This window comes from Pongo abelii, chromosome 8 (assembly GCF_028885655.2).
Source record: "Pongo abelii isolate AG06213 chromosome 8, NHGRI_mPonAbe1-v2.0_pri, whole genome shotgun sequence".
In the NCBI taxonomy this organism is placed as follows: Eukaryota; Metazoa; Chordata; class Mammalia; order Primates; family Hominidae; genus Pongo; species Pongo abelii.
This window is the reverse complement of record NC_071993.2, coordinates 17,418,556-17,438,114: the sequence shown is the minus strand read 5'-3', so window position 1 is coordinate 17,438,114 and position 19,559 is coordinate 17,418,556. Positions and strand designations below refer to the sequence as shown.

General features: G+C 34.9%; 1 protein-coding gene across 3 annotated transcripts in view; it reads left to right on the top strand.

Annotated features, from left to right (window-relative positions):
* Positions 1–12,118, top strand: part of ST8SIA6 (ST8 alpha-N-acetyl-neuraminide alpha-2,8-sialyltransferase 6) — a 139,956-nt gene extending 127,838 nt beyond the window's left edge. For all 3 annotated transcript variants that reach the window (XM_002820564.5, XM_054522008.2, XM_054522007.2), the window contains exons 6-8: positions 275–387; positions 4,389–4,481; positions 6,176–12,118. In XM_002820564.5, the coding sequence (XP_002820610.1) occupies positions 275–387; positions 4,389–4,481; positions 6,176–6,644 (675 nt within the window). In that variant the 3' untranslated portion in view covers positions 6,645–12,118. The remainder of the gene's footprint in view (positions 1–274; positions 388–4,388; positions 4,482–6,175) is intronic.
* Positions 12,119–19,559: the final 7,441 nt, after the last annotated feature.

Sequence of the window (19,559 nt, the reverse complement as noted above, 5' to 3'; positions counted from 1 at the left end):
CTTGGCCAGGCTGGTCTTGAACTCCTGACCTTGTGATCCACTCGCCTTGGCCTCCCAAAATGCTGGGATTACAGGTGTGAGCCACTGCGCCCAGCCCCGGCTGGTTTTTTATACTAAGCCGTAATAAGTTGATTAGCAAACTGGGCTGCTGCTTTTTCTTGTTCTTATTCTTCTCCTTAGCATGTATAAAGAGTTAAGTTACTAGAATTAAGCTGTTGTCTATGGTTCCAAAATTAACGTTATTTCATGGTAGTTTTCCACTTTCTCCTGCTAGTCCCAGCCTTTTGTGGAGTACCCTTATAATCAGTGTGCAGTGGTCGGAAATGGGGGAATTCTGAATAAGTCTCTCTGTGGAACTGAAATAGATAAATCCGACTTCGTTTTTAGGTAAGACCTGTCAAATTGGTTTCTTTGAAACAAAAGATCAGTTGGGTATTTCAGAGGGGGATAGTGTAAAGGTATCTGTTGTATATTTTCACCTTTGAGCTCTGTTACAAAAGTTTACTAATTACCCGGGAAGGTTTTCCTGAAGTGTTACATGGCTCATGAGTTCCTCAGAATCTCAATACCAGAAGAATCAAAATGTGCTATGTTTATATATGTTTAGGAAACTCTGGGTGAAGTTGTGCTGAAAGAGGGTTTGGGAGTGCAGGACCTTTCAGAGCGTTCAGTATGTTAATGGCTACCTTGGGAGGACTCCGGAGGGCAGCATGTCTCAGGCTCACCTGACCTTGAAGATCTTTTTTCATTTGTTTGTTTGTTTTTGTTTTTGTTTAACAGAGCATTTCAAGGATGTTTTGTTCTTATACAATACTTGGGAAAATGCTGATCAAGACATTTTTCAGCCCTGCAAACTATATCATTATTTCGTTTTCTGGCTTGCAATTTAAAAAACAAATTTGTACAGCTTCTAAGTTCTGGTCTTTTAAAATGTTTTCTATCTGAATATCAGCTAGCGTGCAAAAATAGAAACAAAATGGTTTTTCTGCGTGCCTTGTACTAATAAGCCATACCAAAGCATCTCCACTGTCTCAGTGTAATGGAAAGGTAATTCATCCTTCTGAGGATGGGTTTCAATTGAAATGCACCTTTTCAAAGAGTGAGTGGAAGTCTGGTTCTTCCTGTTTTAGGAGCACTGATTTCATACATCAGAGGAGATGCTTTGATCCCTCTTGATTTAATGCTGCCCTTTTAAGCAACTGAAAAAGAAACAGGGTTTCTAGTAAACAGCTCCCTCCCAATTTTAATCTCATTTTTACATTTTGTGCTGCAGGTAATGATGAAGCCACAACAGACCTGACAGTGCAACAATTATTGAATGTGTTCTTCATGATTACTGTGAAAATGGCCAATATCTGAGTGGTTTACCCATTTTGTTCAAGTACCCAGTGTGAAAAAGCCATAAGGAAGATCATTCTTCTTGCAGTAGACTTTTCATAGTCTTAAAATTCCCAAAACATCTGTGATGAGGATCAGGCCTAAACATTCATTATACTTTATAGCAAGTATAGGCAATACAGTAAGTTTTGATTTAAAACCCAGAAGAAAAATATCTCAGCAGATATTTCATTTATAATTCTAAAATAACTGTCTATGTTTCTAGATTCCACATTTGCTGATGACAGGTATTTTCCCGAATATTGAATTTCCTTTAAAAATAGCCATTTGAACTGAGAGGCAAAATGAGGGCTAGACGTGTTTGGTGTCATTAAAATATATTTAATTTTTTAAGCCTGTACTTATTTTGGTGCTTCAGGTTAATAGTTCATAAAACAAACTTTTATTTTTCATCTCAAAAGATTTGGAACTATGAATTAAGTGTGTGAGGAACAAAAATAGGCAATGACTATATATACTACTGCTATATATGACTATACCAGTTTATATACACACATATATGTATTACAGTAGTAGTAATATATATAATCACATATATTACAGTAGTAGTAATATATATAATCACATATATATTACATTAGTAGTAATATATAATCACATATATATTACAGTAGTAGTAATATATATAATCACATATATATTACAGTAGCAGTAATATATATAATCACATATATACTGTAGTATACTGTAATACATATAATCCAGTAGTATTCATATATTACATATTATATATACATATTATACATATGTATGATAAATATATAATACTGTATTATAGATTGTATGTAATATATTGTACATTGTATAGTATATAATATATAATAGTATATTGTATACTATATACTATGTAATACAGTATTATATGTAATTATATATGTATATATGTATACATTACATATATACATATTATATAACATAATATGTATACATTACATATATACATATTATATAACATAATATGCATACATTTTATACATCTATAATAGCATATATACATATATTCTTTATAAAATTATATAACAGTATTATATATAATTATATATGTATAATATGTATACATATATTACATATTATATATACATATATAATAAATACAATTATATAACAGTATTATGTGTTATATATGATATGTATACATATTATATATTACATATTATATACATATGTGTTACATATGTATATAATATGTATGCATATTATATATTACATACTCTACCTACATGTTATATAATATACATATCTATTACATATATACATATATAATATACTAATACTATATATAATATATAATCTATATGTATGCATGTACATATATAATAACATATAATGCTGTTATATAATTTAAATGTAACATATATGTATATATGTATAGTACATACCATGACCTATACTACTGTGTGTGTGTGTTTGTGTGTGTTGTGTGTATGTGTGTGTGTGTGTGTGTATACTCCATATTCAGGAAAATACCTGGCATCAGCAAAAGTAGAATCTAGAAACACGGGCATTTTAGACTCATAAATTAAATATATTCTGAGATTTTCTCTTTTAAGTTTTAAGCCCAAACTTATTGTATTTCCTCTATAAAATACCCTTCCCTATGGAATCTCCTATGATATTCTACTAGAAATCACTTTTGATTATTCAGAAGAATGTGAGACTGTTCTAGAAAGGACATTTGTTGTGGGAGGCCCACTACTGAGATCACCTTTATGGCCTAGTAGCTATGATTAATCTTTATCATTTAATATTTATTGTTAATACTTGATTCATATTTATTTTACCAAGGTGCCATATTTATTTTATTTTCTGACATAGCTTTTATATCAATGAGGGAAGTTCATGTTTCACATTCAGTCATGTGTTTTATAGGACATGGTACGGCTTATTTCATCTTCCGTTATGTTATAGACCATATCAACTTTGAACAACTTTCCTTAGGAAGCACTCAGAGATGCTTCCTTCTTATGTTTAGCCTTACTACTTGAAATTCAGTAAATGATACTTAGAAAGTCATAACCGATTTTTCCTTTTTTGTGACAAGAATATAATTACTCAAAATTAGAATTCTTAATTTGTTTTCCAATTTAAAAGCAAATTAGTACTCAAAGGAAGATGAGAACATCAGTATGAAAACATCTCTATAAGAACATTAGGATTTTATTTATTAACACCATAATTTGGTGGCAAAACTATCCACATGGGAATCGGGAGGTTTTGATTTTTTTAATTTAGTCTTTGCTTCTGGCAGACTGTATAACTTTAGTCACAGCACATCAAATTTTTAAGAATATGCAAATTGGTGATCATACCACTATGGGAACATAATCAATAGAAATAATATAAATAACAATTTTAATAAAAGGATTGGGAACTCTTCTAAACTTAGACAAGGTGTAATTGTCATTTCTGGTTTTGATACTTATAAAAGTTATTATCCATATTGAAAGCATCTATCAAATTTTTATATTTTAGCTGGGCAGGGTGGCTCATGCCTGTAATCCCAGCACTTTGGGAGGCCAAGGCAGGTGGATCACTTGAGGTCATGGGTTCAAGACAAGACTGGCCAACATGGTGATACCCTATCACTACTAAAAATACAGAAATTAGCTTGGTGCATGCCTGTAGTCCCAGCTACTCAGGGGGCTGAGGCAGAAGAATTGCTTGAATCCGAGAGGCAGAGGTTGCAGTGAGCCCAGATAGCATCACTGCACTCCAGCCCAGGCAACAGAGCGAGACTCTGTCTCAAAAAAAAAAAAAAGTGTATATTTTATACAACATTGAAATGTCAACTAAGAACTGAGTAATTACTAAAGTAAATAATTTAAAATAGAAACCAAATGGATTCTGAGGGTCTCTTAACAGCAATGATTTCTCCAACATAAGAACAATTATTATAGATATGTATGTATGTGTGTGTGTGTGCATATGTGTGTATACAATCTTTTTTCTACAAGTTCTATTTTGAAAATGATTTTCTTTTCAAATTTCAGGTGTAACCTCCCCCCAACCACAGGAGATGTTAGTAAAGATGTTGGCAGTAAAACAAATCTTGTGACTATAAATCCTAGTATCATAACTCTGAAGTAAGTAGCTGCAAGTTACATAACTGATCAAGAACATTTTTTCATTGTTCAACATGATTCTCAGCTTAAGCACTAATCTTGTTTCTGAGGCTGACTTGCAATACAGGTGGAATGAGTTTTTGGAAAAATATATAAGAATTCATTTGCAAATTGTGGCATTCTGTCAAGGTCCTTTTTCATAAGAGTTATGATTCAGTTGTACTTTCAATGTCATAAGCTAATCAAATGAGAACATACTTATTTCATCTCTTTTAACAATAATGAAGCCACTTTTTTCCATTTTCTTTTAGAGTGTTAGCATTACTCTTCTATCTTGGTAGCACTTTCTTGATAAAACTTACTCTATTTAGAAACTTCGGAGAGTAAGGGCTAAGACAACCTGGCAAAATACAGTTATCACGTTGAAGAGTTTATTACTAAAAAATAATTACCATCTTTCATTTCTGCAGTGTAACTACCATAAAATTGTTGGCTAATAAATAATCTTATACAAAGTTTTTACTCCATTGTTTTCATCAAAAGTGACTGATTAGCATTAGTAATAGAATATGTTCATGCTAATAGTTATAGCATCCCTTGAAAGAAAATAAAATAAATATTGAACTTGCCTTTCAAAGTATATTTTCTAAACAGTCACAGTTATACTTATAAGGATACTAAGTTATTTAAATCATACATATAGATACTACAATGCATGGAGGAAATTTTTAAAAATAACCTATATGTATATCTATATTTGCATTTAGATATTTTAAATCTTCTTTCCTTCTTTCCTTCCTCCCTCCTTCTTTTCTTTCTTTCTTTCTTTTTCCTTTCTTTTCTTTCTTTTCTTTTTCTTTCTCTCTCTTTCTTTCCTTTCTCTCTCTCTCTCTTTCTTTCCTTCTTTCTTCCATCTTTCTCTCTTTCTTCTCTCTTTCTCCCTTCCTTCCTCTCTCTCTCTCTCTTTCTTTGTCTCTCTTTGTCACCCAGGTTAGAGTGCAGCAGTGCAATCACAGGTCACTGCAGCCTCAAACTCCTGGGTTCAAGGGATCCTCTCACCTCAGCCTCCCAAGTAGCTGGGACTACAGGCATGCACCACCATTCCCAGCTAATATTTTTGTTGTTTATAGAGATGTGGGGCAGGGTCTCGCTATGTTACCCAGGCTGTTCTCGAACTCCTGGCCTCAAGTGATCTCGCCTCAGCCTCCCAAAGTGCTGACAAGCATGAGCCTCTGTGCCCGGTCTATTTTAGGTTTTCTAAAGGAAACTTATAATGAAATATGTGCAAAAGATGCGCAAATCATAAGTATGCAGCTCAATGAATTTTTTAAAATGTATTGATATGCATACTATGCTTGAAAAAATATTTTATCATTATACATTTGGAAGGTGTTTCAATAACAAAAAGTAACTTTAGGAAAAATTAACAAATAAGAATAGAAAATAATACAAGAAATGTCTGTTCAGTAAGGGTATAGCCCAGTAAGAAAGCAGAAATTGAAAGGATTCCAAGAAAGAGAGATGAAGAGCTAGCCGTTGATATTGACATGATGCTTACTTGAATGAGTTTTCTCTGAGTCCACACTTTATCTGTTTTATATACAGTATACAAATCGTTCAGTGTTTTGACCAATGGTAAATTCAGCTTTATGTTATCAAAACTGCTACTTTGATTATTATTCTTGGGATTAATATAATTTTTTTTAATTTGGCAGATATGGGAACTTAAAAGAAAAAAAAGCCCTATTTCTGGAGGACATTGCAACCTATGGAGATGCATTTTTTCTTCTGCCAGCATTTTCCTTCAGGGCCAACACAGGTACCTCTTTTAAAGTGTACTACACACTCGAAGAGTCTAAAGCAAGACAAAAGGTTCTATTTTTCCATCCCAAGTACCTGAAAGATCTGGCCCTTTTCTGGAGAACTAAAGGTGTGACTGCATACCGCTTGTCCACCGGCTTGATGATCACAAGTGTTGCAGTGGAACTGTGTAAAAATGTGAAGCTATATGGATTCTGGCCCTTCTCTAAAACTGTAGAAGACACACCTGTCAGCCATCACTATTATGACAACAAGCTCCCTAAACGTGGTTTCCATCAGATGCCCAAAGAATACAGCCAGATCCTCCAACTTCACATGAAAGGAATCCTCAAACTGCAATTTAGCAAATGTGAAGTCGCCTAAACAAAGTATCTTAAAATGGGAATAATTTTAATATAATGCAGTAGGTGATTAACAATGTCTCCAAACACCAAAGGAGGTGGCTACAGAGTATTCTTAGATGAGCCCCAAAATTTGGTTTGACCACAGCTTCCCCACTCATTTTGCAACGATGGCAAGTCATTCAATCCTTCTCATCTTCATTTTTTCTCCTTATAACATGGACACCATGATATCTGACTCATAAAAATTTTTATAATTTATGAAAATTATTGGCATGGCCTTTGGTGTGAGGTAGAGACTCAAAGAATATTTCTTTGTTACTATTTATACCAGCCATCTCCAACTTCACCAGACCGATAATAAAAGCGTGCTTTCTTGGAGATCTCTTCTAAAGAGAATTGCTGCATTACCAGTATCCATTGGATTTCTGTCTGTGGCAGGTCTCTATCAATAATATCCTTCCATTTTTCTGTCTCAAAGACTGCATGCAAGAAAATTATATACTTAAGCAAAAAATTCTTGATCATTTGGGAATGAAATTCTTCTCTGAGTATGGCAGTATGCCTGCTTCTGATTAAATTCACTTTTAATAGTAGCTGTGATGATATTTTGGTCAGATTTAAGCCATTTATTTTCCTCTTATGTCTACATTTTTTCATCACTTAATAATTTTATTTTAACTTCCTGCCTCATTCTTACACTTTTTTCTCTCTCACTTATACGATGTACTTCAAGGACATGAACAGTTACAATACCCAGTCTTTCTTACCTGTTGTCTTGTCTGTGGGATCACTCACTCAATTTTGTTTTAAAATTACTGAATAACTACTTCATGCCAGGCCCTGCACCAGGCTCTGTGAGAGGACAAAAAGGATTATTGCCTCTTGTAGGAAAAAACAGATGTGCATATCATTAATTATGATGGGGTATGATAAGTATTACAATGACAAAAGCTATGAATAAAGTGCTACAAGGAACAGAAGCAGGGATAATTAAATCCATTTCAGTGGAATCTATTTCAGTGTACAATAGTCTCCCCTAATCTGCAGATATGGGAAGACCCCCTGTGGATGCCTGAAACCATTGATGATATTAGAAATATGTAATTGATTAGTAAAAGTAACAAAACATACTGAAATAATTAAATATACAATGTGGGGACTTTATATGCTATTTTAATAAAAATTACATATAGTTAGGACATTTAGAGCTTACTTAAGTTTTTTTCCCATATAATATCCTATCTTAAAAATTTTTCTTTAGAACATCAAAACAGAATCTCTAGTGTCACTGATATGGATTTCAGAAATATTCCAAATGGTGTGAGATCAAACAGCATAATGATACCCATGTTCCAGTAAAAGCTTAGGAGAAAAAACATGTTTGCGGGTTTTCTTTTGTGGAGAAAATTGTAGACATTTCCAAGTTAACACATCCGAAGTTTCTGGTTCGACATCTGTGTTGCCGTCCTAAAAGCACATTTGAAATTTTATAACAATCCTACCCAGATTCATGTTAGCCAAAAATCTTTGGCTAAACAGACACCCCGAGATTTCATACAGTGTGTTATAGTCCGAACTGGTGGTAATTAATCTACAAATCTGCAAAATAGTGTTCATAGTTTTTCTTTTTATTTTGATCTTGGTGAAAAACTTGCAGTAACTCACCATTACAGAGCGACAAGAACTGTGACTTATGTTTTATGATTTACATAGCTGATGTGGTGTATTTATCGATATCCATATTCTGTCATATTTAGACACATTCATTGTGACACATATGTGCATTCTTTTTATCTTTTTCTCAAGTGGGTCTATAGTTGTGATTTCACAGCAGACTGGGGTTGTTGGCCATTATTTGAAGCTCTCCTACTCTCTTTCTAGCATAGTCAGTGTGTTGCAGAGAACTAAAGGGAGTGAAAGACACAGTGCCTCATTCAATCCTAACACTTTCTTCCTGGTAGAGCATATACCCCACCTTCCATATATCCTGCTGTGTGGTGCCAATAATGTTCTTTTGTTCCAAAACAGAACATTACTTAGAACTTTCTAAAATACGACAGAACATGAATGTTGACAATACAGCATGTCAGCTATGTAAACTGTAAAACATAAGTCACAGTTCTTTTTGTTCTGTATTGGTGAATCATTGCAAATTTTTCACCAAGAGCAAAACAAAAAGAAAAACTATAAACTCCATCTTGCAGATTTGTAGATTCACCACAACCAAGTCTGACTGTGACACTCCCAAGAAATCTGTATATAATCAGCATTGCTTAAATGTTGTTAGATCTAATGTGATCTTCTGCTCTTAAAACTCAAGTACATCTAAGGGCATTGAGAATGGAAAGTCTGAGTTCTGGTACTAGACAAGAGTAGCACTTTAGGCCAGGCGCAATGGCTCACACCTGTAATCCCAGCACTTTGCGAGGCCAAGGTGGGTGAGTCACTTGAGGCCAGGAGTTTGAGACTAGCCTGGGCAACATAGTGAGTACCCTTCTCTACAAAACCAAAAAAATTAGCTGAGCATAGTGGTGTGCACCTGTGGTCCCAGCTACTTGGGAGGCTAAGGAGGGAGGATCACTGGAGCCCAGGAGGTAGAGGCTGCGGTAAGCTGTGATCGTACCACTGCATTCTAGCCTGTGTGACAGAGTGAGACCCTGTCTCAAAAAACAAAAACAAAACAAAACAAAAAGAGTAGCCCTTTAGTTAGGATTCTAGCTCATAATGCTACATACTACCAGTTTCTAAGAGAAATACTAGCTTGCTGGATTCTATTTTCCACTTGTTGTTCAGCCTCATTGAGCAATGAAACAGAATAACAAGATTCCAATATCATTTTCAGCCAAATCCAAAGGCAAGGCAGAAATATTCATTTAAGTATATAGTCCATAGTACTCTGTGGTCCCTGCAAAGGGCTTCATGATCAATTGCATAGTGTTAATTTTTGTGCAGTATAATAATCCTCGAACATCCTTGAAGTCTCTGGTGCTTTTCCCTTGGAACAAAAGGCAATGACAAATAGATCATGGCTTTCACTAAAGGAGATTTCCTTCTTCATGTAAGTCCTAACCCAGTAACTGCGTGGGCTCTCAGCCAGGTAATCAGTCAAAAAGTCTTTTTTTGAGGACTCTGTGTAGAATACAAAATTAAGCAGTAAATCAGACCTGTGTTTGCCTAAATTTTTCCTTGCAATTAAGTATTATGTAATGTCAAGTACCCTAAATCAATCCATGAATTAGGAAGCTTTGGGAAAATTGGAAAATTTTGTGGAAAACAGGTCCACTAACATCCTAAACAGCTACTGCAGAAGTATAGTTAAGATGTGATATATAATATATTGTGACCTTCAAAATGTTTCATTTATCTAACATGACATTATTATGCCATTAAAAACTGAAGGCATTGTAGGAATTCATCTGATATATCAGATCTAATACGATTATTTCTTTCTTTATACTTGATTAAAAAAATCCACTTGAGGCTGCTAGGAGTGTTGAAGTTTTCCTATTTACCTGTGGCTTCAGAAAGCTGATCCCATAGTGAGGAACAGTGCCACCAGCACCCTCCTCAGAGTGGAAAGGCAAGAATATTTCTCATGCTCTTTCTTATTTTGGGTCATTGCTCTTCCAGAAGCGTTCTTCTTTTTATAAAAAAAAAATGTGGGTGATATATGATAAAGATGCACTACTTATGTAATGGAGACAGGGCAAACTCTTTAGCAGATAATATTGAAACATTGGCTCACTCTATGGAGAAAAATAAATGCCTACATTGCACCAAATAAAAAGTTGGGCTCCAGAGGGATGAAAACGATGGATTAAAATGAAAACTTTAAAGCTCATAGAAGAAAATGTAGGAGAATTATGTTTGAGATTTAGGTGAGGAACTGTACTTCTTCAACATGACCCGAAAATATTTTTTTAAATAATTGGGTTAAGAAAGGATGGCTATGACTGTATTAAAATGAAAGAGTTCTAGTCAGTGAATGACACCTTAAAGTTAATAGGCTGGGGACAGACTGAAATAGCTTTTAGTAATACATAAAATTAATGACATTAATAGAGAGACATTCCAAGGAATTGTAAATCAACAAGTAAAAGACAGGAAACTCAATATAAAAATGAACAAAAGATAAGAATGTGATTTAGAAAGGGGAAAGCTGAGTAGCTAATAAGAATAGGAAGTGATACTCAAATTTACCAGTAACCTGAGAAATGCAAATGAAAGTGAGATACTACATCCACTGCATTGGTAAAAATTAGTAAGGTCATTAACTTCAAGTGCTGGTGGAAGTATAAGCGGATTGAATCATTTTGGAAAGCAACCTAGGAGTACTGAGTTAGTAAAATTCATCATATGTCTGTCCTATAATCCAGTAATTGCACTTTTGCATATACAGCCAAGAGTACCTGTTCTGATCTGCACAAAAAAACAAGTACTAAGATATTTATTCCATTATTGTTTGCGGTAGTAAGTAGACAATTGGACACACAGATGTCTGTCTCTTCACAAGTCAGTGAACTAACTTGACTGGATCCATAGTGTGGAATACAATACAGCAGTTAGAAGCAACTTACTGGACATATATACAGAAATAAGGGTATGTCCTTTAAATTTAGCATAAAGGGAAAACAAGAGCTTTAGCACAATGCCATTTAATTACTTTAAAGCATATGCATGTATACATACAAACATATTCAAGGCTACGTGTCAAATACAAGAAGGGTACCCATTAAGAAGAGGGTAATCGGAGTGGGTTTAGGGATAAAGAAGAAAAATATACATGTTATTATATTTAATACAGCAAGCCTTTGACATATATATTCTTATACTCACATACGATATTCTTACTACTACATAAATAAATATAGAAGCTGACTCAAAATGGTAAGTAACTTATATAAGGTTGCATTATATATAAGAGCAGAGCTAGTATTCAACTCATATGTCTGACTCTAAAGCCAATATTATTTCCATTATGCAATTTAAAAATGAAAAGAAAAATCAGTATTATCCCATGTCATTGACATGTAATAAATGGCACATATTTACGTACATGCATATACCCATGAAACCGTCTCTGCAATTAAGACAATGTATATATTCATTACCCCAAAATGTTTTCTTGTGCTACTTTGTAATCCCTCCCTCTTCCTCCTCTCTGTCCATCCCACCCTGGTCCCCAGAAAATTCCTAATCTGTTTTTCTATAGACTAATTTACATTTTTACACTATAGACTGATTACATTTTTTAGAATTTTATATAAATGGAATCTTACTGTCTGTATCCATTTCTTGTCTTGCACTTTTGCTTGACACAATAATATTAAAATTCATTCATGTTGATTGTGTATCAGTAGTTTATGCCTTTATTTACTGAGTAGAATTATGTTATATGGATGGACCACAATTGGCTTATCCACTCATTTGTTGATGAACATTTTAATATCTCCTGGTTTTGGCTATTACAAATAAAGGTATCATGAACATTTATGTGCAAGTCTTCTTGTGAACATATTTTTATTTCCTTGGGGCAAATATCTAGGATTGGAATGACTAGGTCACATGGTCCATGTATGTCTAACACTTTTAGAAAACTACCATGCTGTTTTACAAAGTGGTTATAACATTTCATGTTCCTATCAGTAGCCTATGCCAGTTGCTGTTGCCTGACATCTTTGACAAAATTTGGTTTGAGTAGTATTTCATTTTCGACAGTCTATTGGGTACACAGTTTTATCTCTGTATCTCATTGTGATTTTGATTTTCATTTCCCTTATTATTTTTTCATGTGTTTATTTGACTTCCATATATCTTCTTTGATGAAGTGTCTGCTGAAATATTTTGGCAATTTTTAATTGGGTTGTCTTCTTATAAGTGACTTATAAAGGATATTTATATATTCTAGATACAAGTCTTTTATTAGAATGTATTTTGCAACTACTTTCTCAGCCTTTTCATTTTGTTAACAGTGTTTCTCAATAGCAGAAGTTTTTAATTTTACTAAAGTCTAGTTTATTAATTTTTAAAATTTTATAGTTTGTGTTTCTGGTGTCAAATTTAAGAAATCTTTGCCAAATCCAAGGTAACAGATTTTCTCCTATGTTTTCTTTTAGAAGACTTATAGTTTGTTATATTTAAGCCTGTGAGCCATTTTGAGTTAATTATTTTACATATGTGTTCATAGTGTAAGGTAAAGATTAAATCATATTTTTGCATATATCTGATGAGTTGTTCCAGTAGAATTTGTTGAAGAGATTTTCCTTTGTTGTACTGCTTGGCACCTATGTTGAAAATCAATTGATTTATATTTGGGTTTATTTATTTGTAGACTCTATTCTGTTGCATTGATTTGTCTGTTGTTATGCCAATATCATACCATTTTTATTACTGTAGCTTTATAAGTCTCGAGATAAAACTCCAATCTTAATTCTTTTTCAAAGCTGGTATTGGTTTTGTTTGTGTTTATGTTTTGCTTTTTGCTATTCTGGAAGAATTTGCATAAGTTCGGCATTTTCTTCTTTACATTTGGAAAAATTCACCAGACAAACCATCTGACCTACAATATTCCTTGAGGGAAGATTTTTAATATTGAACAATTTCTTTAATAGATGCAGGACCATTCAGACGGTTTATTTCTTCTTGAGTGAGATTTGGTAGTTTGTGTTCTTCAGGAAATTTATCTTCTTCATCAGAGTTGTAGAATTTATCGTAATAAAGTTGTTCATAATATTCCCTTATCTGTTAATATTGTAGAGTCTGCAATGATCCCCCTGTCTGATTTCTCACATTGGTAATTTGTGTCTTCTCTCTTTTGCCCCTGGTCTGTCCATTGTGAAATTTATCAATTTTATTGACTGTCTCGAGAACCTGTTGTTTGGTCTCTGATTTCTTCTCTGGTCCTTATTATTTCTTTTCTTTAGTTGTATTTGCTTTTCCTTTTATAGTTTCCTAATGTCATCGATTTGAGATACCTTTTTTTAAACTTGAGAATTTAGTGCTATATTTTCCTCTAAAAACTGTTAGCTGTTTCCCACAAATTTGTATATGTCATGTTTTCATTTTCATTCCTTTCTAAATACTTTCTAACTGCCTTTTGAAATCTTCTTTGGACAAAAGGGTTATTTAGAAGTATACTATTTAGTTTCCAAATATTTCTGATTTTTTTCATATGTGTTACTGTAGATCATTTTAAATTAATTTCACTGTAGTCAGTGAAAATGCTTAGTAGGATTTAAATCCATTTAAATTTATTGAGACTTTGTTACAGCCGAGAATACAGCCTTTCTTGGTAAATATCTTGTGTGCATTTCGAAAGAATGTGTGATCAGTTGTAGTTAGGTGGAGTGTTCTACTAATGTCAATTAGATCAGATTGATTGATGCTGTTAGTCAAGTCTTATCTTTCCTAATTTTCTGTATACTTCTGTCAGTTATAGAGAAAAGAGTGCTACATGTTTGACAATAATTGTGGCTCTATTTCTTCTTGCAGTTCTAGCAATTTTTGCTTCATGTATTTTGAAATTCTGTTTAGTATATGCATGAATATTTAGGATTGTTATGTTTTCTTGATCAATGACCCATTATTATAAAATAATCCTCTTTATCCCTACTAATATTTTTTCTCTAAAATCTAATTTGTCTGATATTATTATAGCCACTCCAGCTTTTTATGTTAGTGTTAGCATATCTTTTTTTCGTTGTTTTACTTTTAAGTTGATTCTTTATATTAAAAGTGTTTTTAATTAACTGAATATAGTTGAGTTTTGCTTTTTGATACAACCTGGAAATCTGCCTTTTATTTGGTGTTTTGTAATTAATGCCATACATTATTCTTATACATATATTGTAAACCCCCATGACATTATTATATTTCTGCTTTAAACTGTCAGTTACCTTTCAAAAATTTTTTTTAAGGCTGGGCATGATGGCTCACACCTATAGTACCAGCACTTTGGGAGACCGAAAAGGCTGGATCGCTTGAGCCCAGGAGTTCGTGACCAGTGTAGGAAATATAGCGAGACCTTGTCTGTACAAAAAATACAAAAAAACAAAAAAACCCAGCCATTGTGGCACACACCTGAAGTCCCAGCAACTTGAGAGGCTGAGGTGGGAAGATCGCTTGAGCCCAGGAGGTCGAGGCTGCAGTGAGCTGTGATCATGCTACTGCACTCCATTCTGGGTGACAGAGTGAGACTGTGTCTCAAAAATATTTTTTTCTTTTTAAAGAAAATATTTTTTTCTCTTATCTTTCTTTGGTTTTTTTAAATTAATTATTTATTATTTTACTTTAAGTTCCAGGATACATGGGCAGAACATTCAGGTTTGTTACATAGGCATACATGTGCCACGGTGGTTTGCTGCACGTATTAACCTGTCATCTAGGTTCCCTCCCCTCAGCCCCCAACCCCCCAACAAACCCTGGTGTGTGTTGTTCCCCTACTTGTGTTCATGTTTTCTCATTGTTCGACTCACACTTATCAGTGAGAACATATGGTGTTTGGCTTTCTGTTCCTGTGTTAGTTTGCTGAGGGCAATGGCTTCCAGCTTCACCCATGTCCCTGCAAAGGACATGATCTCATTCCTTTTTATGGCTGCATAGGATTCCACGGTATATATGTACCATATTTTCTTTATCCAGTCTATCATTGACGGGCATTTGGGTTGGTTCCATGTCTTTGCTATTTTAAGTAGTGCTGCAATAAACATATGTGTGCTTGTGTCTTTATAGTAGAATGATTTATATTCCTTTGTGTATATATCCAGTAATGAGATTGCTGGATTGAATGGTATTTCTGGTTCTAGATCCTTGAGGAATCGCCACACTGTCTTCCACAATGGTTCAACTAATTTACATTCCCACCAGTGGGGTAGAAGCATTCCTATTTCTCCACAGGCTTGCCAGCATCTATTGTTTCTTCATTTTTTAATAATTGCCATTCTGACTGGCATGAGATGGTATCTCATTGTGGTTTTGATTTGCATTTCTCTAACGATCAGTGATGTTGAGCTTTTTTTCATATGTTTGTTGACTGCATAAATGTCCTGTCTTGAGAAGTATCTACTCATAACCTTTGCCCACTTTTTGATGGGGTTGTTTCTTTTTTTCTTGTAAATTTGTTTAAGTTCCCTGTAGATTCTGGATATTAGCCCTTTGTCAGATGAGTAGATTGCAAATATTTTCTCCCATTCTGTAGGTTGCCTGTTCACTCTGATGATAGTTTTTTCTGCTGTACAGAAGCTCTTTAGTTTAATTAGATTTCATGTATCAATTTTGGCTTTTGTTGCCATTGCTTCTGGCGTTTTCTTCATGAAATCTTTGCCTATGCCTATGTCCTAAATGGTATTGCTTAGGTTTTCTCCCAGGGTTTTTATAGTTTTGGGTTTTACATTTAAGTCTTTAATCCATCTTGAGTTAACTTTTGGGTAAGATGTAAGAAGGGGTCCAGTTTCAGTTTTCCACATACGACTAGCCAGTTAAGAAAAGAATTTATATTTACTTATATTTACCATTTCCAGTGTTCTTCATATTGTGTGAAGATTTAGACTTTTAATGATTATCATTTCCCTGAGGGATTTTCTTTAACATTCCTTACAGTGCCAGACTGCAGGTAATAAATTTTTTCAGCTTTTGTGTGTTTGAAAAGTGTTTATTTCTTCATTTTCAAGTGATATTTTTGCTAGTTATGAATTCTAGATTGATGGCATCTTTCACTACTTCAAATGTGTGCTATTCTGACTTGTATCGTTTTCAATGCAAAGTCTGTTGTCATCCTTATTTTTGTTCCCAGATACATCATATATCTTTTTGTTATTGTTCCTTTTAGGATATTGCTTTCTACCACTGGTTCTAAGCACTTTTATTTTTATATCTATTGGTGTCATTTTCTTTATGTGTTTTGTACTTGGAATTCTTTGAGCTTCTCATTAATAGATCTGTGGGCTTATAGCTTTCATTAAATTTGGAAAGTTTTTTTGCCATTATTTTTAAATCTTTTCTGTGTACTCCCTTCCCCTTTTCAGGGACTTCAATTACTCATACATATGAAGCCACTTTAATTTGTTCTGTAATTCACTGATTCTCTGCTCATTTTATTTGTTTTTTTCTTTGGAAAAGAACTTTCCAAAGTAAATTCTTTAGATAATTTCATTGATTCTCTGTTCATTTTATTTCTGTTTTTTTTTCCTTTGGAAAAGAACTTTCCAAAGAAAATTCTTTAGATAACCTCTGTTATCTTTGTATACTACATAATTTTTGTTTGGATCATTTCTGTTCCTATTTCTTCAACCTAACTAGTATTTTCTTTTGCAATGTCTAATTTTCCATTAATCTCAATCTAGTGTGTTTTTAATCTAAAACACTGTAGAAGTTTGATTTGTGTCTTTTTCTATCTTCCTTGTCTATTGTCTTAGTCCATTTGCACTCCTGTAACAAAAATATCATAGACTGTCTGGCTTACAAATAACAGAAATCTATTCTTTCTCACCGTTCTGGAGTCAGGGAAGTACAAGATGCAGGCACCAGCCTTGGTCTAATGAAGGCCCACTTCCTGGTTCATAAATAACCTTCTTCTTACTGTGTCCTCACACGGCAAAAGGGCGAATGGAATTTTCTGGAGTCTTTTCAATAAGGGCGCTAATCCCATTCATAAGATCTTTGGCTTCATAAGCTAATCATCTCCCAAAAGCCCTACCTTCAAATATCATCACATTGGTGATTACGTTTCAACATATGAATTTAGGGGAGACATAAACATTTAGTCTATAGCATCTCTATTTGACATACACTATCATTCTTCTATCCTCTTCAACACATAAAATATAGTTTTAACTCTTCTAATGTCCTTTTCTACTAATTTCATCATCTGTGTAATTCCTGGATCTGTCTCTACTAATTAATTTTCTTCTCATTATGGGTTATATTTTCCTGCTTATTTGAATGTCTGGTAATTCTTTTATTGAGTGCCAGACATTGTGAATTTTACTTTGTTAGATGCTGGATATTTTAATATTCTGACAAATATCTTAAAATTTATTCCCAAAGCATTTGAGTTACTTGTAGACTTAGAAACAATTTGTTTCTTTCAGAGGCTTACTTTTAGTCTTTGTTGGAATGAGAGCAGTGGTTATTCTAGTTTTTTGGTGTTTAGTTTTCTCTTGCATCTATTTTAATTTTTTCCCGTTCTCAGACAATACCCTTGTGAGTACACTACTCCAGTTCAGGGTCACAGGTGGCCAGAGCCTATTCGAGCAGCTTCAGGGCAAGGAGGGAACCAACCCTGGCAGGATTCCCCTGCATCCCAGGACACATTCACACCCACACCCCACACCCCACACCCAGTATTCTCATTAGACTGCAACCATGTTGACACACCAATTCACGTAATGTGCACATTTCTGGTATATAGTGAGAAATTGGAGTACCCGGAGAAAACCCAGGCAGGTGTGGAGAGAACATGCAAGCTCTACACGGACAGTGGCCCCAGCCAGCAATTAAGGTTTTTTTTTTTTTTTCTCATCAACAATATAACAGAACAATGTTGAATGAACCCATGTTGTTCAATGACCTGCTGGGCAAGGCTGTCCTTTCTGTTGGGTGGGAGCATGAATTATTGCTGGTCTTCAAAGTTTCAGGGGATGTTCCCTTTGCTCCTTTGGGGTGACTTTTCCCAGACTCAAGTAGTGATATGGTTTGGCTGTGTCCCCACCCAAATCTCATCTTGAATTGTAGCTCCCATAATTCCCCTGTGTGGTGGGAGGGACCCAGTGGGAGATAATTGAATCAAGGAGGCAATTTCGCCCATACTCTTCTCATGGTAGTGAGTAAGTCTCACGAGACCTGATGGTTTTTTAAGGGGGAAGCCCTTTTGCTTGGCTCTTATTCTCTTCTTTTTTCTGCCACCACGTGAGATGTGCCTTTCACCTTCCACCATGATTTTGAGGCCTCCCCAGCCACGTGGAACTGTGAGTCCATGAAACTCTTTTTTTTTGGTGAATTGCCCAGTCTCGGGTATGTCTTTTTCAGCAGCAGGAAAACAAACTAATACAGGTAGTTTCCTCCCACACATGTGCTGGTCAGGACTCAGTTGAAGACTAGAGGGAACCCTCTGCTGAGATCCATGAAGCTGCCTTCCCTCTGCAGCTCCCTTGGTGTTCCAGGCTCCTAGATCTGTAACCTGTCTACTCAGAGAGACCTCTGGACCCCACTGAGTTCCTCCTGCCTGCGCTGTAGCCTGCAAACCCTCCAGGCAGTGGGCTGGGCATCAGTAGGTTCACCTCATTTCTTTTCTCTTTCTTGGGGATCACAGTCCTGAGTTGCCTGATGTCCAGTGTCTGAAAACCATTGTTTCATATAGCTTGTCTGGTTTTCCTTTTTGCACTTGTTTAGATGGGGCTAAATCCAGTCCCTGGTACTCCACCTTATTCAGAAGGAGAAATTACCTTCTGATTTTATTTTTACAGTGTTTGTCTCTTGTCTTTATTGGGGTTGCTGCAAATATCTTCTAGTAGTTCTCTTTGCCCATCTGAAATTTGAGCCTGTCTTCTTAGTCCCGAGATTATGTGATCACTTTCAACTTAGACCACCAGAAGTCAGTGGGATCCCACGGCACTAATTCTATTAGAAGAAAGTTTTATTTTAATAAAAACATTTCATTGGCCGGGTGCAGTGGCTCCTGCTGTAATCCCAGCACTTTGGGAGGCAGAGGCTGGCAGATCACTTGAGGTTGGGAGTTCAAGGTCAGCCTGGGCAACGCGGCAAAACCCCATCTTTACTAAAAATACAAAACTTATCCCGGCATGGTGGTGCGTGTCTGTGGTCCCAGATACTTGGGAGTCTGAGGCACGAGAATCGAATCACTTGAATCCAGGAGGCAGAGGCTGCAGTGAGCAGAGATCACACCACTTGCTGAGGTATTGGTGGTTAGCATAGCTGC